General features: G+C 40.6%; 1 protein-coding gene across 3 annotated transcripts in view; it reads left to right on the forward strand.

Moving 5' to 3' along the window:
* Nucleotides 1-20,840, forward strand: part of CPPED1 (calcineurin like phosphoesterase domain containing 1) — a 151,933-nt gene that overhangs the window by 74,569 nt on the left and 56,524 nt on the right. For 2 of the 3 annotated variants that reach the window (XM_075899349.2, XM_075899348.2), the window contains exon 3: nt 2,451-2,873. The exons of the other annotated variant lie outside the window; for it this stretch is intronic. In XM_075899349.2, the coding sequence (XP_075755464.1) occupies nt 2,451-2,873 (423 nt within the window). The remainder of the gene's footprint in view (nt 1-2,450; nt 2,874-20,840) is intronic. 3 annotated transcript variants of the gene reach the window in all.

The raw sequence follows: 20,840 nt of genomic DNA on the forward strand, positions 1-20,840 counted from the left end.
CCAGACAAAAAGTATTTAATTATCCTAAAACTATTCTTTTGACCACTAATATAGCCACCAGAGTTTTTTAAGGGCAGAGACCCTGTTTTTTGTTTTGATGACTAATTTTGTTGTTGTAAGCACCCTGTGCATCTGTTTCCCTATAGCAGTGTTTCTCAAGCAGTGATACAAGTACTCTTAGGGATACTTGAGAGAAGTCTGGAGGGTACGTCAATACAACTGAAATTTGGAGAAAACTGAATTTTTGTTTTAAGTTTTACAGTGCTTTATTATTTTTGTGTTTTTTACACCCAAACATTTCATCACCCGCTCAGCTATGATTAAGTTGTTTAAACAAATGTGTTGCAATGAGGTAGAAAAAATGTGTGGTATCTGAAATCTGCAGGTACTAGGGATACTTATAATTTTTATTTTTTTGAAAAAGGGGTACTTTATTTTAAAAAAAAAGGTTGAGAAACACTGCTCTATAGATAATACTGTACTAGTTGAGGAAACCATTGCATTGCTGTCAATAAAGTGTAAAGACTTTTTCTGCCATGAACCCATTTGCATTTTTCTAGTTTTTTTTCCCCACACCAGTACAGAATCCCAATGATAGTAGTAAAGCACTAGAGTAAAGCTCTGACATTTTGTTAAAGATTCAAAATAAAAGTTGTATGTTGATTATTTTAAGCTTCTGCTTTTGTTAAATGTTCAGTTCCTTTTTTAAAAGAGACTACAGATTGGACCTCCCTGATCTGGCACCCTTGGACCTGACTGGTCCTGGATGAGGTCATTTGCCAGACCAGGAGAGGTCATATCTGTCGCCTCTGCTACTGGCTCCCCACAGCCCTGGATCAGCTGCCAGCCTCCTGGCAAGCTTCCCCTTGCTGCCAGCCTCATTGCCCTGCTAGTCTCCCCACCTCCTTCTCTCCTCCCCACTCCTTCCCTGCTCAGCTACCTGTATGCTAGGCGCCTGTCCCTGCTGTGGAGCACTGAGCTCCTTGTCCTGCCGGGCAGCCCCTCTGCAGTGCACTAAGGTCCTGGCTCCATGGGGCAGCCCTGCTGTGGATCGCTGAGTTCCTGGCCCTTCCAGGCAGCCCCTCTGCGTTGTGCCTGGCTGCTCAGTTTCCACGCATCAGGCAGCCCAGCAGTGGGAAGCCCAGCCACCAGCCGTCCACCAGGTCTCTGGTCCTGGAACATCCGTGGTCCTGCCAGACGACCAATGTTGCTGGACTAGGTAGTCCAGGATTATAAAGGTTCAACCTGTAGTAAAATTTATTTAAAGTCCATATTCAGACTCCAGAAACTTTGAAAAAACATGAAAAAGAAAATGTATAAACCTTATAATGATAGGTACAATTAAAAAGAATTTGAAATAGATTTTATATAAAATGTATGTAGCTGCAAATTCTCAAATTTGTTTTAGTGAACATGTGTTTCATACTTATTACATTATGGACAGCGCTGCAATGTGAGTCTCCATTCAAACCTTTCAAAAAATAAAGACTTTTTTTAAAAATTCAAATCCAGTTTTATAAAACGGCTTCTTGAATTCTAAAATCCAAGTGTGTGAAATTTACCTTTGTAACATTGTTTAAGTAAAACACTTTTTTTAGACATTTAATAGTTTAAATAATGTGTAATAAACACATAGCAACTGTATCTATTTTTAATAAGCATTCTTTTCTCAAAAGTGGAATCATCTTATAGTTTTATTTAATGTAAAATAAATAAAAATGCTCTTCAAAAACTCCTCTTCTTCATGACATCATGTGTATTTCTTCAGAGATTAAATTCCCCGTCCTGAGAGAAATAGGACTTCCTGTCAGCTAAAGACAGAGATAAGGGGTGGAACAAATTGTTAAAGTTTACAGTTACCCTGCATTTTTAAGTCACTAGTAATAATCCCATGTTCTATTAACTGTTAAAATATTCTTATACTATCTAAATGACTTTCTACAAGACAGTTATCCTTTTTCTGAAGTAGGACTAGTAATGAACAAAATCTCAATTCTTTTATTTAGCCATAAAGTGTAAACCAGATGTTTCATTGGTTGCTACCTTGTACAGAAACTTGAACCCCATCTTCCAATTATTCTAAATTTTTCTCAATGAATTGTCAGTCTGTATGATGGGAAAGATGTTTGATGTAAAATAATAACCATGCAACTGCAGATTGTCTTCGGCAGCCTTGTGCATTGGAAGGTATAGAGAATGGTAGGATAATGACTATGGAAGGAAGGAAGGAGGCATGAATGAAAAGACTTCAGAGAAGGTGTCTGGCGTAAATGACTGGATACATTAAAAAGATAATTAAAGAATAAAATTTTACATTTTCTGCATAGTTCCTTTATCAGGTCAGTTGTGGCATTTGATTTTACTATCCATGCTGTCTGTATAAACAACAGTTGGTGGTGGAAGAGTGTAGCATAAACATAAAAAGTAAAATAACTTAATTCTTTTTATAGGAACTCAGTGGCGAAAGGACCAAGAACAAGATTTGAAAAATGTCCTGAAGAACCTTGACCAAGACATTCCATTGGTATTTGTCAGCGGAAATCATGATATTGGCAATGTTCCAACCCCGGAAACAATAGATGATTATTGCAAGCACTGGGGAGATGATTACTTCAGTTTTTGGGTCGGAGGGGTTTTCTTTCTTGTGCTTAACTCTCAGTTATACTTCGATTCTTCTAAAAGTCCTGAGTTAAAGCAGAACCAAGATGAATGGCTTAATGCACAACTAGCTGTAGCTGAAAAAAGGAAGTGTAAACATGTAATAGTTTTTCAGCATATTCCTCTATTTCTACAAAACCCAGATGAAGACCATGACTATTTTAACTTGGAGAAGTTAGTTCGGCACGAGCTGATGGAAAAGTTTCATAAAGCAGGTACAATTACTTTTTTAATTTAACTGATTTTTCTTTTCAGCACTTTGATGTGAATTGCTCATATCATAGGATGCAGTAAGGGGACATTTGTTGGAGTTCAAGCTTTATTTTGGGTTTGGCATAAGAAGGAACTTTTTATTTTAAAAAGCAAAAGCAGTTAGGGTAAATTTGTACTAGTTGAGCAGTACATTGTTTTTAGAAGAAGAATAGAAATTAAGTAAGATCATAGGATACTAGAACAGGAAGGGACCTTGAGAGATCATCTAGTCCAACCTCCTGTCCTCATGGCAGGACCAAACAGTTAAAGGAGTTACAGTTAAAATTGAAAAAGAGATCTGAACAGCTGGCAATACTATGTGTATGCATACACACAAATGTAGTAAGATGTGTTACTTGATCACCATGTGTATATTGTCTGTCTTTTTTCCCTCTGCCTCTTTATATGTTCTGTCTTTTAAACTATAATCTCTTCAGGGCGCAGAAGCTCCAACAATGAGGGTGACTTGGGGTACTACAAATGAACTGCATACAGTCAGAAAACTGTTTTTCCATCTGAAACAAATAACCCTTCCCTGACAGCCATTAGTTTGGACTGCCTATTTGACAAGGGCATAAGAGAGAGATGCTTGACTGTGTTGTCGAAGCAAAAGCCTCACACATTTTACGTGGCTAAACAGACAGCTTTATTGATCAGTAAAGCTAGGTGAGCCAAACGTGGTCCCAGCAGAGCCGGGCCTAGTAAGGCTGGCTAATACAATCAATCCTAGTATCTTTATACCCTAAGCCAAACAGTCTGACGTCAGGGCATCCAATTACAGAAATCATTAATTAAACTTGGAAAAACAAAGCCTTATCAGCAAGATGGCAGACAGGTACGAGGGAGTACATCTCCTGTCCCAACCAGCCCAATTAACACATACCAATAGACCATCCTGTAGGCCTCCTCTCACGGGGTGACAGAAAGTTCACTCTGGTCTATGTGCCAAAGAGAAAAGCTGAAATGGTTTTTGTTATACAAGATGGCTTCTAGCTAAAAAAGAAATGGTTTCTACAGTGTGAACAGACAGTATTACACAGTTTGAAGCCTCCCACTGCCATGTCTACATGTGGACAATATTTTTAAAAATTACATCCATAGAATAGTAGGGGGTTGCTCGCTACATTTGTCAACCCCTCTCTCTCTGGCCACTAATGGTCCTTTAGCACCTCAGAGACTAACCAAAAATATGTATAAATAGTATGAGTTTTCGAGGTACAATCCCCTTCTTGGGTTGTGCCCATGAAAGCTCGTGATACTGTCTATATATATTTTTGGTTAGTTTTTAAGGTTTTTATTTGTTTGTATTTTTTAAGTTACAGATTAACATGGCTACTCCTCTCAGACTTCTATCCAAAGAATAGGCAGTTTCTCATACAAATGAATTATCAAACTGATTCAAGTCTTGTTTAGAATGATGTGTTTGTGAAATCTGTTTGATCTGATGGATATAAAGTTTACCTGTGGTAAAGAGTAGTTTGAGGTAGGTCAGTTCCTTTTTGTTAGCTAATCAGCCTCAGCAGGGCATCTTCCATTTTACATCTCCTGATAAAAAGAAGAGCTGAAGTCACAATAAAATGGCCGTTGCTGCATAGCACCATGTATTTTATCTTGAACACTTTAGCTTCATTATCCATTTTAAAAATGTGCTTTGTGTTGACCAGTAACAAGAAAGAATATGATTGTTCTAAAACATCTGTCTAGGTTGCTGATCACAAATTTCATATACATTTTGGGGATATTTAAATCTATGCCTGTGTGTATATGTACCATCCAAAAATAAATGTCAATATTTACTCTCCCAAGCTCCTAAACCATCACAGCAGCCGAGTGAGCCTCTTTGAATGTTTACATTTTAAAATACATTTACTGGATGAAAAACAAAATAAACCTGCCCCTTTGTATTGTTAAAATTTAAACCTTTTCTATCACAGTTTCACTGACATTGCAATACACCTTGCAGATGCATTATTACAAAATCATACTCTTCCACATTTTATTTTAGTTATTAGATCCCTGCTGCCATCAAGACCCTAATATAAAACAAAATGTCCCAGAGGGATGAGAAGAAATTTATAAGAGGTATAAGGAAAAGTATTATCTTTCAAGTCTGTTCTTGAAGCTCATAGTGGAGGTTCTTGTTCTGTCGGCAGAGGGATGCAAATAAAGCACTTTGAAAGTGCAAATGAGCCCGGGATTTAAATATCCCGGGCTTCATTTGCATACTCACGTTCCGGTGCTGTGCTGATCACGCGCCGTTTTGAAAGTGAAAGTGCTGTGTAGCTGTGGTTCTGCCAACAGCGGGGAGCATTTCCAAAAAATGAGGAGTACAGGATCTGTCGAAAAAGGTCCCCACTGTTGGCAGAACCACGGCTACACAGCACTTTCAGTTTCAAAATGGCGCATGATCGGCACAGCGCCAGAATGTGAGTAGGCAAATGAAGCCCGGGATATTTAAATCCCGGGCTCATTTGCACTTTCGAAGTGCTTTATTTGCATCCCTCTGCTGACAGAGGGATGCAGTCTGGAGGTAGAGAGTTGTTTAACATTTTTAGGCAAAATACAATATGAATTATGTTTATGGAGTTTTTAAATTACTAGTTTAGTACTTATTAATTGTTTTAACGCGTTTAAAAATGTACGTGAGCGCTATTGTTACCTAGGCCTTGTTTACAAAACAGAGTTTTATCACCAAAAGGTGACTTGTGGCAAATAAACAGTGTCCACGCTATATTGCCACCTCTGGTAACACAACTCTTTGGTTTCAGTAACAAAATAAAACCCTCTCAATGAGAGGCGCAAAGTTTTTTATGGCAAACTTAAAGTGACAACGCATTATATCATAACTGGCTTCTCCCAGCATCCCATAATGCCTGGTGTGACTACTCTGTTCCCTGTTTTGAACTTGGTTCTGACAGTTAAGCAGACCACTCAGCTATGACAACAGAGCAAATTACTACTAGGGAATGCTCCTCTCTCCTGCACGATGAACACAGAGTCAGGTTGGCAGGTGTGTAGGGGTGTGTGTGAAAGAATCACTATTGTGTTCCTTAGAGCTGGGAAGGGACATGGAGACTGATGTTAGAGGTGTTCCCCTCTGCTTCCTCATGACTGGTTGCTTCTGGTGGCTGGCTGAACTTTAAAGATAGCATGCCAACTAGGGATGTAAACGAGTAGTCAACTAGACAATTAACCGATAAGCCTAGGCTTATCGGTTAATCTTCTCAACTACTTGTATTTCCCCCCCTCCTTGCTACTTCTGATTGAGAGGCAGCAAGGGTGGGAGGAAGTGGGAGCCAGCTTAAAAGTTTCCCCCAACACCTTCTCATTGGTGCCGCCTGTCCCCCTGATCCTCTGCTACAGAGTGGCAGCCTCAAAGCAGCCTCTACCCACAGCAGGCCTAGGCTCCCCACAGAGAGAGGCTGCTTTGTGGCAGCATCCCCTGTCCGTGGGGGATCTGAGCTCCCCACAGACAGAGGCTGCTCTGCATCCCCACTTGGGCTCACTGCAGGCTGGTCCCTAGCAGCAGCCCCTGTTTGCAGCGGGTCCCAACTTGGACAGGGCTGCTGGCGGACCAGCTTCTGTCTGCGGCCAGCCTGGGCCTCTGCAGACAGCGGGTACTTTGCAGCAGCCTCCCCCACCCCACCCAAGCAGCCTCTGTCTGTGTGGAGCTCCGACTCCCTACGGACCGCGGCTGGTGCCATCCTGCACTGCTGCCTTGGTTTCAGAGGCAGCAGTGTGGGACTGTAGGCAGCCAGTCTGCATGGGAAGCTGATTTTTAAACTGGGTCCCCTCGTGGACTGGTTCCCATCTGGCACCCAGTACTGCGGGATGGCAAGGGGCTCCCCGGGAGTAGGGCTGCATTATACTGGCTGCCAGCCCCGCCCTCGGGGATTATTGAATAGTTGAGTAACTGATAACATTTTGTGCAGTTACTCAATATTTCTATTATCCGATATCTAACATCTCTAATGCCAACACACTGCCTCCCACATATACGCTCCCTGTCCCGCCACCACCTTCAGTTGAAAAGTGCAGGATGCCTATAAAATAATAGGATTGTGAAACCTGCATCAAGTGATGCTGTGCCTGTCACACATGAAGCATTGCAAACCTTTCCCAACTCTCTCTTCCAAGAGCTGCTAGTGTAGATGCCCTTTGCCATCACATGGATATTCAACAGGAGTTCAATGAAAGTGCTTTCATTAAAGCGACATAACTAAAGTGTAGACAGAGCCTCAAATGAAATGGCTGTCATAAGTCTCCTGCAAATAAATTAGCGTTAATATAAAGTCAATGTGTTGTTGTCTTCCAAGTTTATTTTCATTCAGTTAACTTACTAATATTTAGTGCCATTTTATTTTTGTGACATTATTTCTTTGGTATCAGAAATAATTTATATAAAATGCCTTCATTGTAACTGAAGAATGATATTGCATTACACCCTACTGCATTTTAGTCTAACTAAAAACTAGCATTCCACTTGCCTTTTAAAGTTCACATTGTACAGTGCGACTCGCTATCAGAATGTTTCACAGAACTACAGCTTACATAGGCTTATCCTGCCATTAAAGTGAAACTTGGTTGAATGGTACTTTTAACATCATATAAAGATCAATAGTTCCTCTTTCTGGCTGGCTTCAACCATGTTAACTCTTCAGAGAGCTATCTTTTCAGATAAGGTTTACAGAATTAATTAATTTAAAGATAATATAAAATAGTTCATGGCAGTTGTATTTAATTTGGGCATTCTCTGGCTATTATATAGTCTCTCCTCTCAAAGTGATATTGCATGTTTACTTGCCTAAAACATATTAGGAACTACAGTATACCAGAAATGTTAAAATTTTTACAGAACACTAGGTTAGCTTTAAGTTTGGGGAAAAGAGACAATAATAGAAGAGTATTCTAATGAACAAATCACCCAGCCACAAATAATGAGTCACATTCTCTTTGGCTCATGTTTAGATATTTTAAAGGATAATTCTGGCTTATTCTACAGATTAAGTAAATGATTTAATAACTAATACCAACAATCAGTCAGTCAAACATTTGTATTAAATAAATGAAATGAGGACAAAGCTCTAGGAAGCTAGCAATACAACAGCTTAACTGTGAAAAATTCTCTGAATCAAAAACTGAGAGTTCTCTATGGCTCTGAGTTTCCTTAGTAACAGAGGCATTCTGCTTCCATTTTTTTATTCTTTTGAAGAGCCTTCTTTATATGTGTATAAAATCAGTTATCATGGTAGCACAGATACATAGATGTGTAGTGACACCCGTTATTTTCTGTTTTTTTGCTCTTTCCAGGAATTAATCAAATTCAATATGCCCTTGGTTATCAGATTGGTTTCCCCTATAATTGATCTCGTATATACATGGAGGAAACAAAACCCCCACTCTGGCTCATGCAGTTTAAGGCTAACCTTCTGATCACTTCGTATTTATTCTAATTTTCTGACTCTAATCTGAGAATGTTATTTTAACATCCCTCCACACCCTATACCTCCTCAATATTCTAGTAGTTTTTTCTGCCTCAGTGGGAATGACTTAAAATTCTATACAAAAAGGTTTGTAATGATGAAAAACCCTAGTACAGAATTCTCTTCTGTAAAGGTTAACAAGATATTTTTGTCTGAACTTAGAATATTTTTCTTTTAAGTGTCTCTTTCTTTCTCTCTCTCATCCCCTCCCCTTTTTTTGTGAGCGTAAGCCTTGAAATGAGTATAATCTTGCTACCATCAAAATCTTGGCTCAGAACAACCACAATTTATACAACTATTATTATATTTTAACGAAAATGAATAACACTTAAATACCAAAAAGCAATTTTAATGTTGGGGGATGCCAGGGAAAGTGAGATGGAGAATACATTTGCACTTAATAGTGGGCTATGTAGCAAAATGTAAGCTTGGTTGTACTATACATGAAGAAAAACACAAAGATATTTAGGAAGTAAGCAGGGTACTTTTAGCATTCAAATATTGCATAAAGGTTCTTCAGATTAATTGACTTGATTTCAGAAACCTCACTATCCTTTTCAAGTTTAGAGCTCAGATTTGATGTGGTTACTCTAATAATCACTTACATGTTAACATAATGTTTTTAATTTGATTTCAATATCTCATTCATTACAAGAAAGATAAAAGACTAACTGGCAGAAGTTACATCTGGTGCGAAATGCTGAATTACATTTCTCACATTAGAAGTGTCCTTAACAGTTGGGCTCATTAAAGATAAAATCATGTCCTTATGATAAATATTTATAAATTGAAAATCTGGCACTTGTAAATGTGTACTATTACTTTATGAAGTTAAATCATACAGATAACTGTATCTAACAAATTATCTATTTTCCTTCATACAGTCAGATTTTTGGTTTAGAGTATAGTAGATCATCTCAATTCAAAGCAGTATTTATCAGCAAATATAAATTTGAAACCATAATGCTATAACTTCTGAGATTTAGGCCTCCATTTGAAAAGTCTGGTTGTCTTTATGTGTACATACATTTTTTCTCTTGCTAAGGTGAAAAAAACCTATATGCATAGACTGAAAATGTGTTTGACCAATCCTAAGGCATGTTAGGATTTGCACCTGTAAGGTCAATTGAAGACAATGGATTGAAAAGGGGTTATCTATATGATCAGCTGTTCAGATTTTCCTAGTGAATACTAGGAACGTGAATGGTTAACCAGTTAATGGGTAAGTATCACCTTTACCGGGTGATGCTTATTAGTTATGGTTAACAGGTATGGGCTGGCGAAGCCCCCAGCCCACCACCGGGGATGCTCCAGCCCTGCATGGCTTGCTGTGGGTGGAGAGCACTATAACTTAGCTGGAGCAGTTCCTGTCCATGGCAAACCCTGTTTGGTGCACTGTGGAGCTTATTTAATAATTATTGTAGTAATTATTACATTTGTGATTTTATATTCCAGAACTTTGAATGAACTTTAGTAATTAAAATTGTAATTTTAAAAAGTACCAGAGAATGTAGCATGTGTGCCCCTCCGTCAAGATTTTATGATAGGAGAATAACATAGTGAAGAGTATATGGGAAGCAGGAATGAGGAAATTGGGAGCCCATTGTGCAAGCATCCTCTTGGCAGCAGCTGAGGCTCCCCTGTTAAGCAAGTCCATCCGTCCTGCCCTTCCCCGGCAATCTCCACCTCCCTGGACATCCTGTCCACTGAACCCCAACCACCTGCACCTGGACCCTCCCACCCAAATGAATCCCAGCTTCTCTGCACCTGGACCTCCTTGGTAGGCTTCCCATACCTAAGCACTGCTTGCTGAGACCCAGTCATCTTCATTTAATCCCCCCTGCGGAGCCCTATTGCCTCTGCACATGGAACCTCCCAACAAGCCCCAATGCATCTAGATCCCCCCCAAGTCACCCCCACCAAGATGTCCCCAAAAAGAACCCTCTTATTCCCACCTGGATCCGCCCCCCCCCCCCCCCCCCCGCACTTAGATCCTGCTGCCGCGTTGAACCTGGTATGCCTGGTGCAGAGGGGTAAGCAGATCCCAGGATGTTTCTGTAGCAGGCATGGCCCTAGCACTGGTCATGGTTGGGTGCAGTATGAAGTCAGGTGATCTCCCACCTTCATGCAGCCAGTAGGTTCCCAGTGGTGCTTCCACATTTGACAAACACAATTTGCAGAATTTTAAAATATTGTGCACGGAATTGTAATTGTCTCATGCAGAATTCCCCAGAAATATGGGGTACTATTTAGCTGTGAAGGCAAAACTCTGAGAGCACGTCTAGATTGCCTGCGGCTTTCAAAAAAAGATATGTGAATTCAGTGCAGATTTGCATATCTTATTCTGATCCCGTTTTCGCAAGAGTTTTTTCGGGGGGGGGGGGAAAGCAATCTATATGTGGTTCTTTAAAAAAAAAATCCCGTTTTTGAAAGAACCCTTCTTCCTAAAAAAATGAGATGTACAAGGTTCTTTCGAAAAAGGGTTTTTTTTCCGAAAGAACAGCGCCTAGACTGCTTTTTTTCTAAAAAAAACCCTTCCAAATTTGCATATTGTGCTGAATTTGGATATCTTCTTTCGAAAGCCGCAGGCAGTCTAGACGTGCCCTGAGGAGGATGCTGGGCAGTGTGAGAGGGTTTGTATGGGGGAGGCACTGGTCAAGAGCTAATGGGTATAGTGAATCTGGGACCTGCTGGCATACGAGTCAGGGGAAGGTCTCTGGGTGTGACGGTGCTGGGCATAATGACAAGGAACTGGGCAGGGGGGTAGCATAGCGCAAACTTGCCCCCATGAAGAGGGGGCATGCTAGCAGCACAGGGCTAGGTAGGCCAGTGTGCATCTGGTAATTGCAGGCTAAGTGAGGTCACTCCCACTGTGCTATGCCTTATTGCCCCCAGCTGGCCCCTTGCTCAGTGGACCCCCCCCCCCATGACATATGCTATTGGGGAACACACAAAGTTAATCTGGCTTCTATAACCTAAACTCTTTCCTTAGCAGTAAGAGCTAAATTAAATTTTTAGCAATTGCCTATCTCCTAGAACCGGAATGGACCTTGAAAGGTCATCGAGTCCAGTCCCCTGTCTTCCCAGCAGGACCAAGTACCAACCTGGACAAATTTCTGCCCCAAATGTCTTCCACAAGGATTGAACTCACAACTCTGGGTTTAGTAGGCCAATGCTCAAACCACTGAGCTATCCCTCCCACCAACTTCCTCTTATGCTAACTAAAAGCAGCATAAGGGTTTGGTTGTACCAGAAAAATGGGATGTGCCTGGAATGAGATTGCTTCTCATAAAACCAAACAGAAAAGAGAACAGAATCACCAGAGCAAGTACAGTGCTCAAAACTGACATAACTGAGTGAATATTGAAAGAGACTGAACCAAGATGAGCCAAAAAAATAGGATGAACCTGGAATAGGATTGCTTCTTAATAAACCTTTCAGGAAAAAAAAGATAAAATGGAGACATTTGGAGTAGTCCTTTGTGTTGGCGCTACTTACCTAATACTCATTGGCTACACTACGTCAGGAAAATTATGCAGATTTGTGCCAGAGACTGGACGAACAAGAGAACTAAAGTGAAAGTAAAAATAAAACAGAGTGGTAGTTTTGGAGTGCTTATGTTAATGTCAGAGATCACACAGAGTGCAAATAATAGGTTTGTTTATTAGTACTAGAGTTTAACAGGCATGTGAGCAAAATCAAACATTGCCATGACTCCAATAGATGCTACTCTAAAATATGTCTTTCTTTATTAGATGATCTTAAAATATTTCCAACATGCAATGGTATCAATCACAACTGACATTGTTGCAAAGCGTTCACAAGGATTTCCCAATACGTACTAGGATCATACAGATGTTCCTTTCCTACAGGCATGTGATATTTTCTTCTAAAATTTCAGGTGTGCATTGTGGCCAGTACAGGGAAAATCTCATAGGGTGCACCTACACAGCATCCTTACCTTGAAATAAGCTATGCAAAATGCATAGCTTATTTCGAGGTTATTTCAAAATAGCTTATTTCAAAATTTGGCGCTATCTACGCAGCGTCAAATTTTGAAATAAAGAGCTATTTCAACAAATCCCGTAATCCCCATGGAACAAGGGTTAAAGGGATGCCAGAATAGCACACCTGTAGTTTCTAAATATATTTTGAAATAACAGGTGCGTTTAAAGACTCAGAATAGCTATTTTGAGATACCGGAGGTATCCCGAAATAGCTCCGCTGTGTAGACATAGCCAAAGTGATTTTGCACTCCATATACAGCTCAAGAACTTCCACACCAATACCTTTTTTTTTTTCCTTGCTCAGGTGCTGGGCATCATTATCATTTTCATAACCTATGTTATCTAGCAAATAACAGTATTCAGTAACTTTCCACACCATCATATCTATCTCTTGTGAAATTAAATTGATTTTTTCCCTCATTGCAAAACTCAACTCGTGTGCTATAGCACAATGTACAGATGTGAAAGCAACAGTAGGAGAAATATTAGCAAGACTGTGCAATGCTGAGACAATTTTCACATTCTCTAAAAAGCAGTCACTTCCTGTTCAGTGTGCTCTGACAGAAGAATGTGCACACAAACTGAAAAAAACCTGTCAAGGAATTAAAATTGTGCCTGTCTGAGAGTACCACCATCAAGTTAGTACTAAAAAATACCGTCTAATTGTCAGTATCATATGCACATTTTGTGTTTGTGAGCCATATACTACCTCTGTCACTTCATACTAACATTCATCATGAAAATGCAGATTAAGCTATATTTACAAATACTGAATTCTAAGTAGAAGATGGATTTAGAAACTATTCCTGCAGTCAGTACGCCTGTTCTTACAACTCTCTCTTAGTTTAGCAAGTGGAGTGATAACAGAAGAATCAAAGGTCTGATCCAACAAACAGAAGTCAATGGGAGTCTTTCTGTTGACTTTAGTGTTCCAGTACCAGCATCTAAGGGCACGTCTACACTATGCAGAAAATTGACTCTGTCTCGGTCAATCTTCTAGGGTTCGATTTAGTGGATGTAGTATAGACCCGCAAGATTGAACTCAAAGGGCACCCCCCACTGGCACTAGTACTCCAGCTCCTTATGAGGAGTAAGGGAAACTGATTAGAACATTTGCCCCCGTCGGCCTCCCATTGTGTGCAAAAACGTGATGTAAGGTACATGGACTTTAGCTACGTAATTTACATAACTGGAGTTGTGTATCTTACTTTGACCTTCCAATGTAGTGTGAACCAGGCCTCAGTGGAGTGCTATTTAAGGGTCTGCCTTTGCTTTATTAAAGTTGATCGCTTATTTGCACTTTGCAAAAGAAGCTCATTATGCTTTATTTAGCTTATAAAGTCTTAGGCTCTGATTTTATTTTTTTTTAAATAAAAGAATATCCATATGAAGTGTTTACAATAAAATTTTGAAAGCAAGTATTCCCCAATTTGGGATAACTGTTTGGAGTACAGTATTTGAAAGCACCCAAAAAAGTCCTGGTTTAAATTATGCTCTGTTATGAAAAAGAAGTCTCGATCATCCAAACTACAGTTCAGCAAAAACTGGTTACTAACTTGATATGGGTTTTTTTTGTTCATTTTGGAGGGTTTTTTTATAAAACAGATAACATTACAAATGTAGCTGGAGAACAAATACTGATTTCAATACTCAATCCTTTGTTTTTACATATTTAGTTCTTTTAGTGTGTTTTACATTAGTCTTTCTAAATGTATAATTAATTTGGAGCAGTATTTAAAAGATACCCTGTTTAAGGATTAGCAACAAATGCCTTTGAAGTTTTGATCAAAATTTACTGAAATATATTAATAAATGCACAGATGCAGGACTCCTGAAGAATTTATGCAAAGAAAAGAAAATCAGCAGGTTCTGTAATTATGCAGACTATAATGCCTGTTTGTTAGATCACATCATCAAGAACAAGGACTATGCCTTTAAGATATTAGAGTTATAGATAACATTTCAAGTTAAATCAATTTATGCAACCCTAGTACAAATAATTCCAAAGTCAAAAAGTTTTTGGTTTGATTGCAATAGAGACATTGGGAGAGCGGGGTTATTACACATATATTAGATTGTGCCCTGATGCAGAAAAGTTCTTAAATACATGCTAAAGAAGCACATGCTCAACTGTTTTTCTCAATAAGGATGGGATTACTCTTAATAAGCTTTGTAAAAAATCAGGGTCTTAGTGGAAAGCATAATAAAATATTATTATTCTTCGAGTGGCCCCGTGGGTGCTCCACTCTAGGTGACGGATCCCATCCCGGCGCCACGGCTCGGAGATTTCTCATAGCTGTGCTCCGCTGGCTTGTGCATGCGTGCTTCCCCAGCGAGGCGTTCGTGCTTTTGATCAGCCATGCGCAAGCCGGTAACCGTCAGTTCCTCTCAACCGCCTCAGGTCGCGGTCAGAGCTCCCTGAGTTCTCTTTTCAGAATAGTTTCCGTTAGTATTTGCATCTGTAAATAGTTAAATTTGTTAGTGTTACTCATGTTCCCGTTAGTTTGTTCTCCTGTTCAAAAGAAAGTAAAAAAAAAGTTTTTTCCTTAGCCACTTCTCTTAAAGCGCTGCGCAAAGCACTAAAAGTGAAATTGACAATGCTTATATAGGCATTTAATCTGTACCCATACTGAAAATGCCTGGATCGACCAGATTCAAAAAGCGTTTGGCGTGCTGTGAGCCCATGCCAATGGCTGACGGCCATGACACCTGTATAAGGTGTCTGAGGGAAACTCTTGTCCCCGAGAAGTGCACCCATTGCAAAAAATTAACATCAAGAGCCCGGAGGGAGCGGGAGATGAAGATACGCATGCTGATGTTTGGGAAGGCATTGCAGCCTGACCCGATCCCTCCCACAACCACAAAAGACCCCGAACAAAAACAAAATCGGAGGGCGGCTTCCCCGGGACCAGCCAAATCAAAGCGATCGAAGCCGTCCCCAGCGCAATCCCTCCCTTCAGCATCTGCAACGTCTTCAGGGGTGTGCAAAGTGATCCCAGGAGGGTCTGGAAATCTGCTGGGGCGGCCATCAGAGAGCCCCCACCGCCAAGAGTGGCTTTGGCGCCGGCATCGGGAGCAGTGCCGCAGCTAGCTAGCAAGCCTCAGCTGTGCGCTCTTTGCAATTGATGCCAGTGCCACAATTGACCAGTTGCTCGGCACCAGCTTCAGCGGCACTGGCTATAACAGCGCCTGCCTCACCGGCCCCACTTATGGCAGCACCATCCCCCACGGCGCCGTCTCCTCTGGCACCGGGCTCCGAGGCAGAAGGTCTTGATGCCTCAGCCTCGGCAGCGCTGCTGACTCCGGCACCAGGCATTCTGCCAGCATCAACGCAGCAACAGCTCTATTGCCATTCGGAGCCTGGCTCTCCTGTGGCTGTCAGGGTAGAAGACACCTCCCTATCTAGGAAGGCATTATCAAAGACTCATTATAGAGACTGTCTCCAGATTTTTCACCAGAAAGGTTTGGTCGCTATTGTGACTATAGAGTTTCTCCTACACGGGTCACATATGGACGGTGTAATTGTAGGGACACAGTGTATCTAGAAACACGTCGGACCCGCTCACGATCCCGCTCACCCAGTCGATCCTCAAGATACGAGTCTGTTAGACGCTCCCCATGCCGCGTCTATTATATTCAGCATGGTAGTGCACGCTCATCACGCCACTCCTCCCCATTGCATTCTGAGCGGTATTATGAGAGCTACCATAGACCATACGATGATCGTCCCCGGTGCGATCATACATCGTCCTCCCGTAGGGGATCCTCCTGCATTTGTCAACCATCGAGTGCAAAGTACTTACCTCATCAATCACAGCACCTAGACTCACCTTCTCCATCTAAGAGTCCAAAGATCCAACTAGACCCTCCTTGTGTCTCAAACGGCATACTTCCTCCCGTGAAGCAATTCTCCATACGCTAGACGTACGCAGAGCCCTTGCCTTCTACATCGACAGGATGCAGGAGTTTCGCAAGACAGACCGCCTTATAATATCATTGGCTGACTGCTCCAAGAGCCAGGCATTATCCTCCCAGCACATTGCGAAGCTAATAGTTTCGTGTATTACTACCTGTTACTCCATCTCCAATAAGACGCTTCCATCTCAACCTAAAGCTCATTCAACAAGAGCAGTGGCTATGTCTACAGCCTTTATAAGAGGAGTCCCATTCTGTGACATTTGCCAAGCAGAGACATGGTCCTCCAATGTCACCTTCATGAGGCATTATTTGATCATACATCAATTTGCCTCAGACTCCTCGGTGGCTATAGCAGTACTCCCACTCTACCAGAAACCTTGATTCCGGAGCCCATCTTCTGGGCTAGGGTACTGCTCCAAAGTCACCAGCAGTGGAGCACCCCCGGAGACCACTTGAAGAAGAAGTTACCTTCGTGCAGTAACGATGGTTCTTCGAGATGTGTTCCCATGGGTGCTCCACGACCTGCCCTCCTCCCCGCTCTGGAATCTTGGTTCTCTTTTTCTTGTTACAGATAACCGGGCCGGTGAGAGGAACTTGGCGGGGGCCAGACTGTGCACGACGGATGAAAGATGCGAACGGCGCGAGATGCTGATCGCGCATGTGTGGTCTGGCCGAGCACAGCTGTGGTAAGTCTCCAATCCATGGAGCTGGGACGAGCCTGAAACCAGCAGTGGAGCACCCACGGGGACATATCTCAAAGAACCATCATTACTGCACGAAGGTGAGTAACTACTTCTTTCATCTCGTATGCCAATTATTCCCCACATGCTCTCCCTACTTACAGTTCTGTAGTTTATTTTGATATTGGTAATTAGTTTCTTGGACACTGTCACACACTAACTTTTCCCATCGAGCTTTTCCCATGGGTTATGCAGTATTTGGATTCAGACTGGGGCTAGGCTATAAATTAATTCCTAGGCAAAAGGGAGGAGGGATCCAACTCTAGATTCTAGTGTTGGCTCATCTCTGCCTGCATTAAGCAGATTGTTTGTAAGTACAAGTTACCATGTGGAATTATTTTAACAAATGTCAGTCCTTAAAGATAACGCTCCCTCATTTATTTTTCATGCTATTTTAACTTGTTTAGCACTCGCTTTTCAGTTATCACAATTTAGATTCCCTGTGTGTTTGAAATGTTCTTTATGCTGCCTGAATTAACTTATTCTAAAGTATGCCATTGGTGCCTGATAATTGAATGTATCATAATTATTTCATGAAACTAGGGAAACAAATATTTTTCATGAAATTTATCACTTTGCTGGGTTCCTCCCTCCACCCCCGACTTTTTTGGCCAAACTGATTTCAGGGGACTCATTTTGGTCATTTCAAATCTGATGTACTTATTCCAGTAATGTTCTGTTACACCTCTTCCTTCCTGCAAACTATAGAACTATGCAGCTCTGAGCCATTCCTGCCCAGAGCCCTGGTGATTTTCACTGGAAGGTATAAATTAATACATGAAAGCGCCAGTCAAAACTACTCTGTCTTTCAGGTTGTCATTTAAGTAGCACACCTATCAGCAGACACTTAATGCTTAGGGTAGTGCTCTCACAACCCTAAGTCTGAGGCCCGTTTAAGCCTTCTGGAAGCACTTCTTATGAACTCTGATACCCTGTACCCCCTGTGTTCACTAGACTATGATAAATATAATACATAGTATGCTGTATGAGGTGTCATTTGAAGGACTACAAAAGGAGAGAGGAAACACCCCAGATTGTTCCTCCTGTCTGTCTGCCCATGGCATTCCCAACAGTTGAAGAACAAAAGAAACATTTGGACAGGAAGGGGGGAGAGGGATCCTGAATGAAAGATTCAGCCAGTATGACTGCTAAAACATGTTGCGAGAGACCTTTGCTTTGAATTCACTCTATTTTATTAAGTTAGGCATTAGCTATGATTTACTTGTATTTTCGTGTAACCAATTCTGAGTTCATGCCTCATTACTGGCAATCCCTTAAAATCTGTCTCTTTATAGTTAATATACTTATTTCATTGTTTTATTTTGTGGGGTTGAAAGTTTGCTGGTGTTGTCCTGTAGTGTAATTCAAGGGTAGCTGGCTGTAGCTCTCTTGCAGTACGACTGAGTGTATTGTACGTGCTGACGCCTGTGTGAGCAGATCTGGAGTGGTCACTCTTAACAGCAAAGCAATGTAAAAGACATCCTACCTAGGTTGGAGAACTGAAGGGACACAGCTGTTCATCAGTCCAGGGGTATACTGAATGCACCATTTAATGGCCAGACAATTCTTTTGGTCCATGTGGAGACATAGCCCTTCTTTATTCTGGCTGTTAGAGCTACCAAGAGGCACTAGCATCACACAGTTCTTGCATTCATTCGATTGCTAAGGGAAAATGAGAGTAGAACAGAACGAGGGGGAGGGGGAAAGGCCTTGGAATCACACAAGTGTAATTAAACAATAAGGTAGGACTGGGGTGTAATTATTGTGATAGAATTACCCTTCAAGGGCATATGATGCATTTCAGCACAGCTAACTTCCTCTGTTTTGGTATGTGTAATTATATCATCATGCTGACCTCTTTCCCCTGGTGCTGCAGAACTGTTATACTAAAGGGTTTATTTGTAAGTAAGTATATATTTCATTAGAAGAAGATGGTGCTGCAGTTTTAAAGTTCTAAATAACCTCACTCAGCTCTCTTGCTGAGTGACAAGGGAATATTCTACTTTAGGATGTTCAACAGATGGTTTCTACTCAAAAGATGAAATCTTTCCTCGTATGTTATTCCTTAGTTTCAGGGTACTGAAGATTTAATTTCTAACTACATTTTAGCTGCCTAGATGTTCTTTCATTATTTCTAATTATTTACAGTGCTGTTCTGGATACTTCTGCATTCCTCGATGTTGTAAACAGTAGCTGTGAAACCATAAACAAGACTACTAGGCCTAGAAGGAGGGGGGAATATCTCAGAACCAAAAGGCCCAGGTTTATATGTAATATCTTGTCAGAACAGTACACTGAAGGTGGCTTCTGATTGTACTGAGATTACCCACTACCATAAACTGTTCGTTCATATTAGCCAAGGATAGATTTCCCTGTCAGAGATCCTGCAGCATACTTAGACATGTTAGTTGTATATTATAATAGAACAACCAAAACCTGCAGAGTAATTCATTTTTATTTACTCATTTTAAAAAGAATTTCAGCAAAGTTCTAGCCAAAATGTAACCTAGACTCTGGAATTTAGTTTAGTGGTTTTCAAACTTTTTTCATTTACAGCCCTCTAAAAATTTAAAATGGAGGTGCAGCCCTCCTAGGAAATCCTAGTCGTAGTTTGCAGTCTCCCTCTCCCCCCAAGGATCTGCAGACCATAGGCTGAAAACCACTGATCCAGACCATATGTAATCACATTTGATAAATCAATTTGTGTATCTTTTTCTGATTTTTCTTTGTAGTGTAGACATAACCTCCCATAATTGCTTCTAATTTGGTATGTTGCTCACTAACTTTTGGTTTCAGAAACTGGGCTCACTATTCATGGGGCAGGCAAAAATATTTCAAAGTATTATTTTTAATTCCCTTTGAAAATACATGCCATATAAGAAACTGTCATGGATTCTAACAAATTAAGAATAAATAGGGCATATGTTTAATGCTTATGTCTTGAATATTTCCCCAAAATCAGTTACTTCCTTTTTGCTTGATTGTGAATACACACAAAGTATGTTTCATACTTGTAGTAACATACCTTCGTACTTTCTGGAAAAAAATATCTCTTCCACTATCTGTCCCACAGTGTAATAAATACACTCTTAAAGTATGAGCCAAAGCCACACAATCTAATATTTATATTGGTTGTACTAAAACGGGGACCTTAAAAACTTTATGATTAAGATTTTCAAGAAATGCAGTTATCAAAATTTTGCAGCAACTGTTAAGTATCATTTGAAGATAAACTACACATTGTCCATTGATTTAATGTCATGAAGCAAATGCTGCTAATGGACTGCTGTGCTCACAGAACTGATAAGCAAAAACTCATTATAAGACTATTACTAGGACAGCATAATTAGGTGGAAAAGCTATACTCAATTATTTGGAACTACCAAATGTTATCTTATCTAAATCACGTCATTGTGACCAGTGTCATTGACTGGAACCATTAAAAATACTCTTCATTTTCCTCTTATTGGAGAATAATAGCTAGGACAGCTATTAACTTAAGCTGAGTTACTCTGGATTCACCCATTGTTAGTGGGGTAAGAATCAAACCCTGTATTTAGGTACTATTTTAAAAGAAGTTCAAGAATTTTTGAATTGTTTGTGTTCAGGTAGTTATGAAAGTTCATCTTCTACCCACAGGCAAGAATGTCAGTGTTCTTAGGGATTTGTGCAACAATCTGAGTGAAGTTTCAATTCAAATTGCTAGAACTATGGTGATGTAGCTGATTGATTCATGTTTTGAAGACCCGATTTAAAATTCATTTCAATTGAAAGTGAGTTTG

Source organism: Pelodiscus sinensis, chromosome 15 (assembly GCF_052426305.1).
Source record: "Pelodiscus sinensis isolate ZL-2025 chromosome 15, ASM5242630v1, whole genome shotgun sequence".
In the NCBI taxonomy this organism is placed as follows: Eukaryota; Metazoa; Chordata; order Testudines; family Trionychidae; genus Pelodiscus; species Pelodiscus sinensis.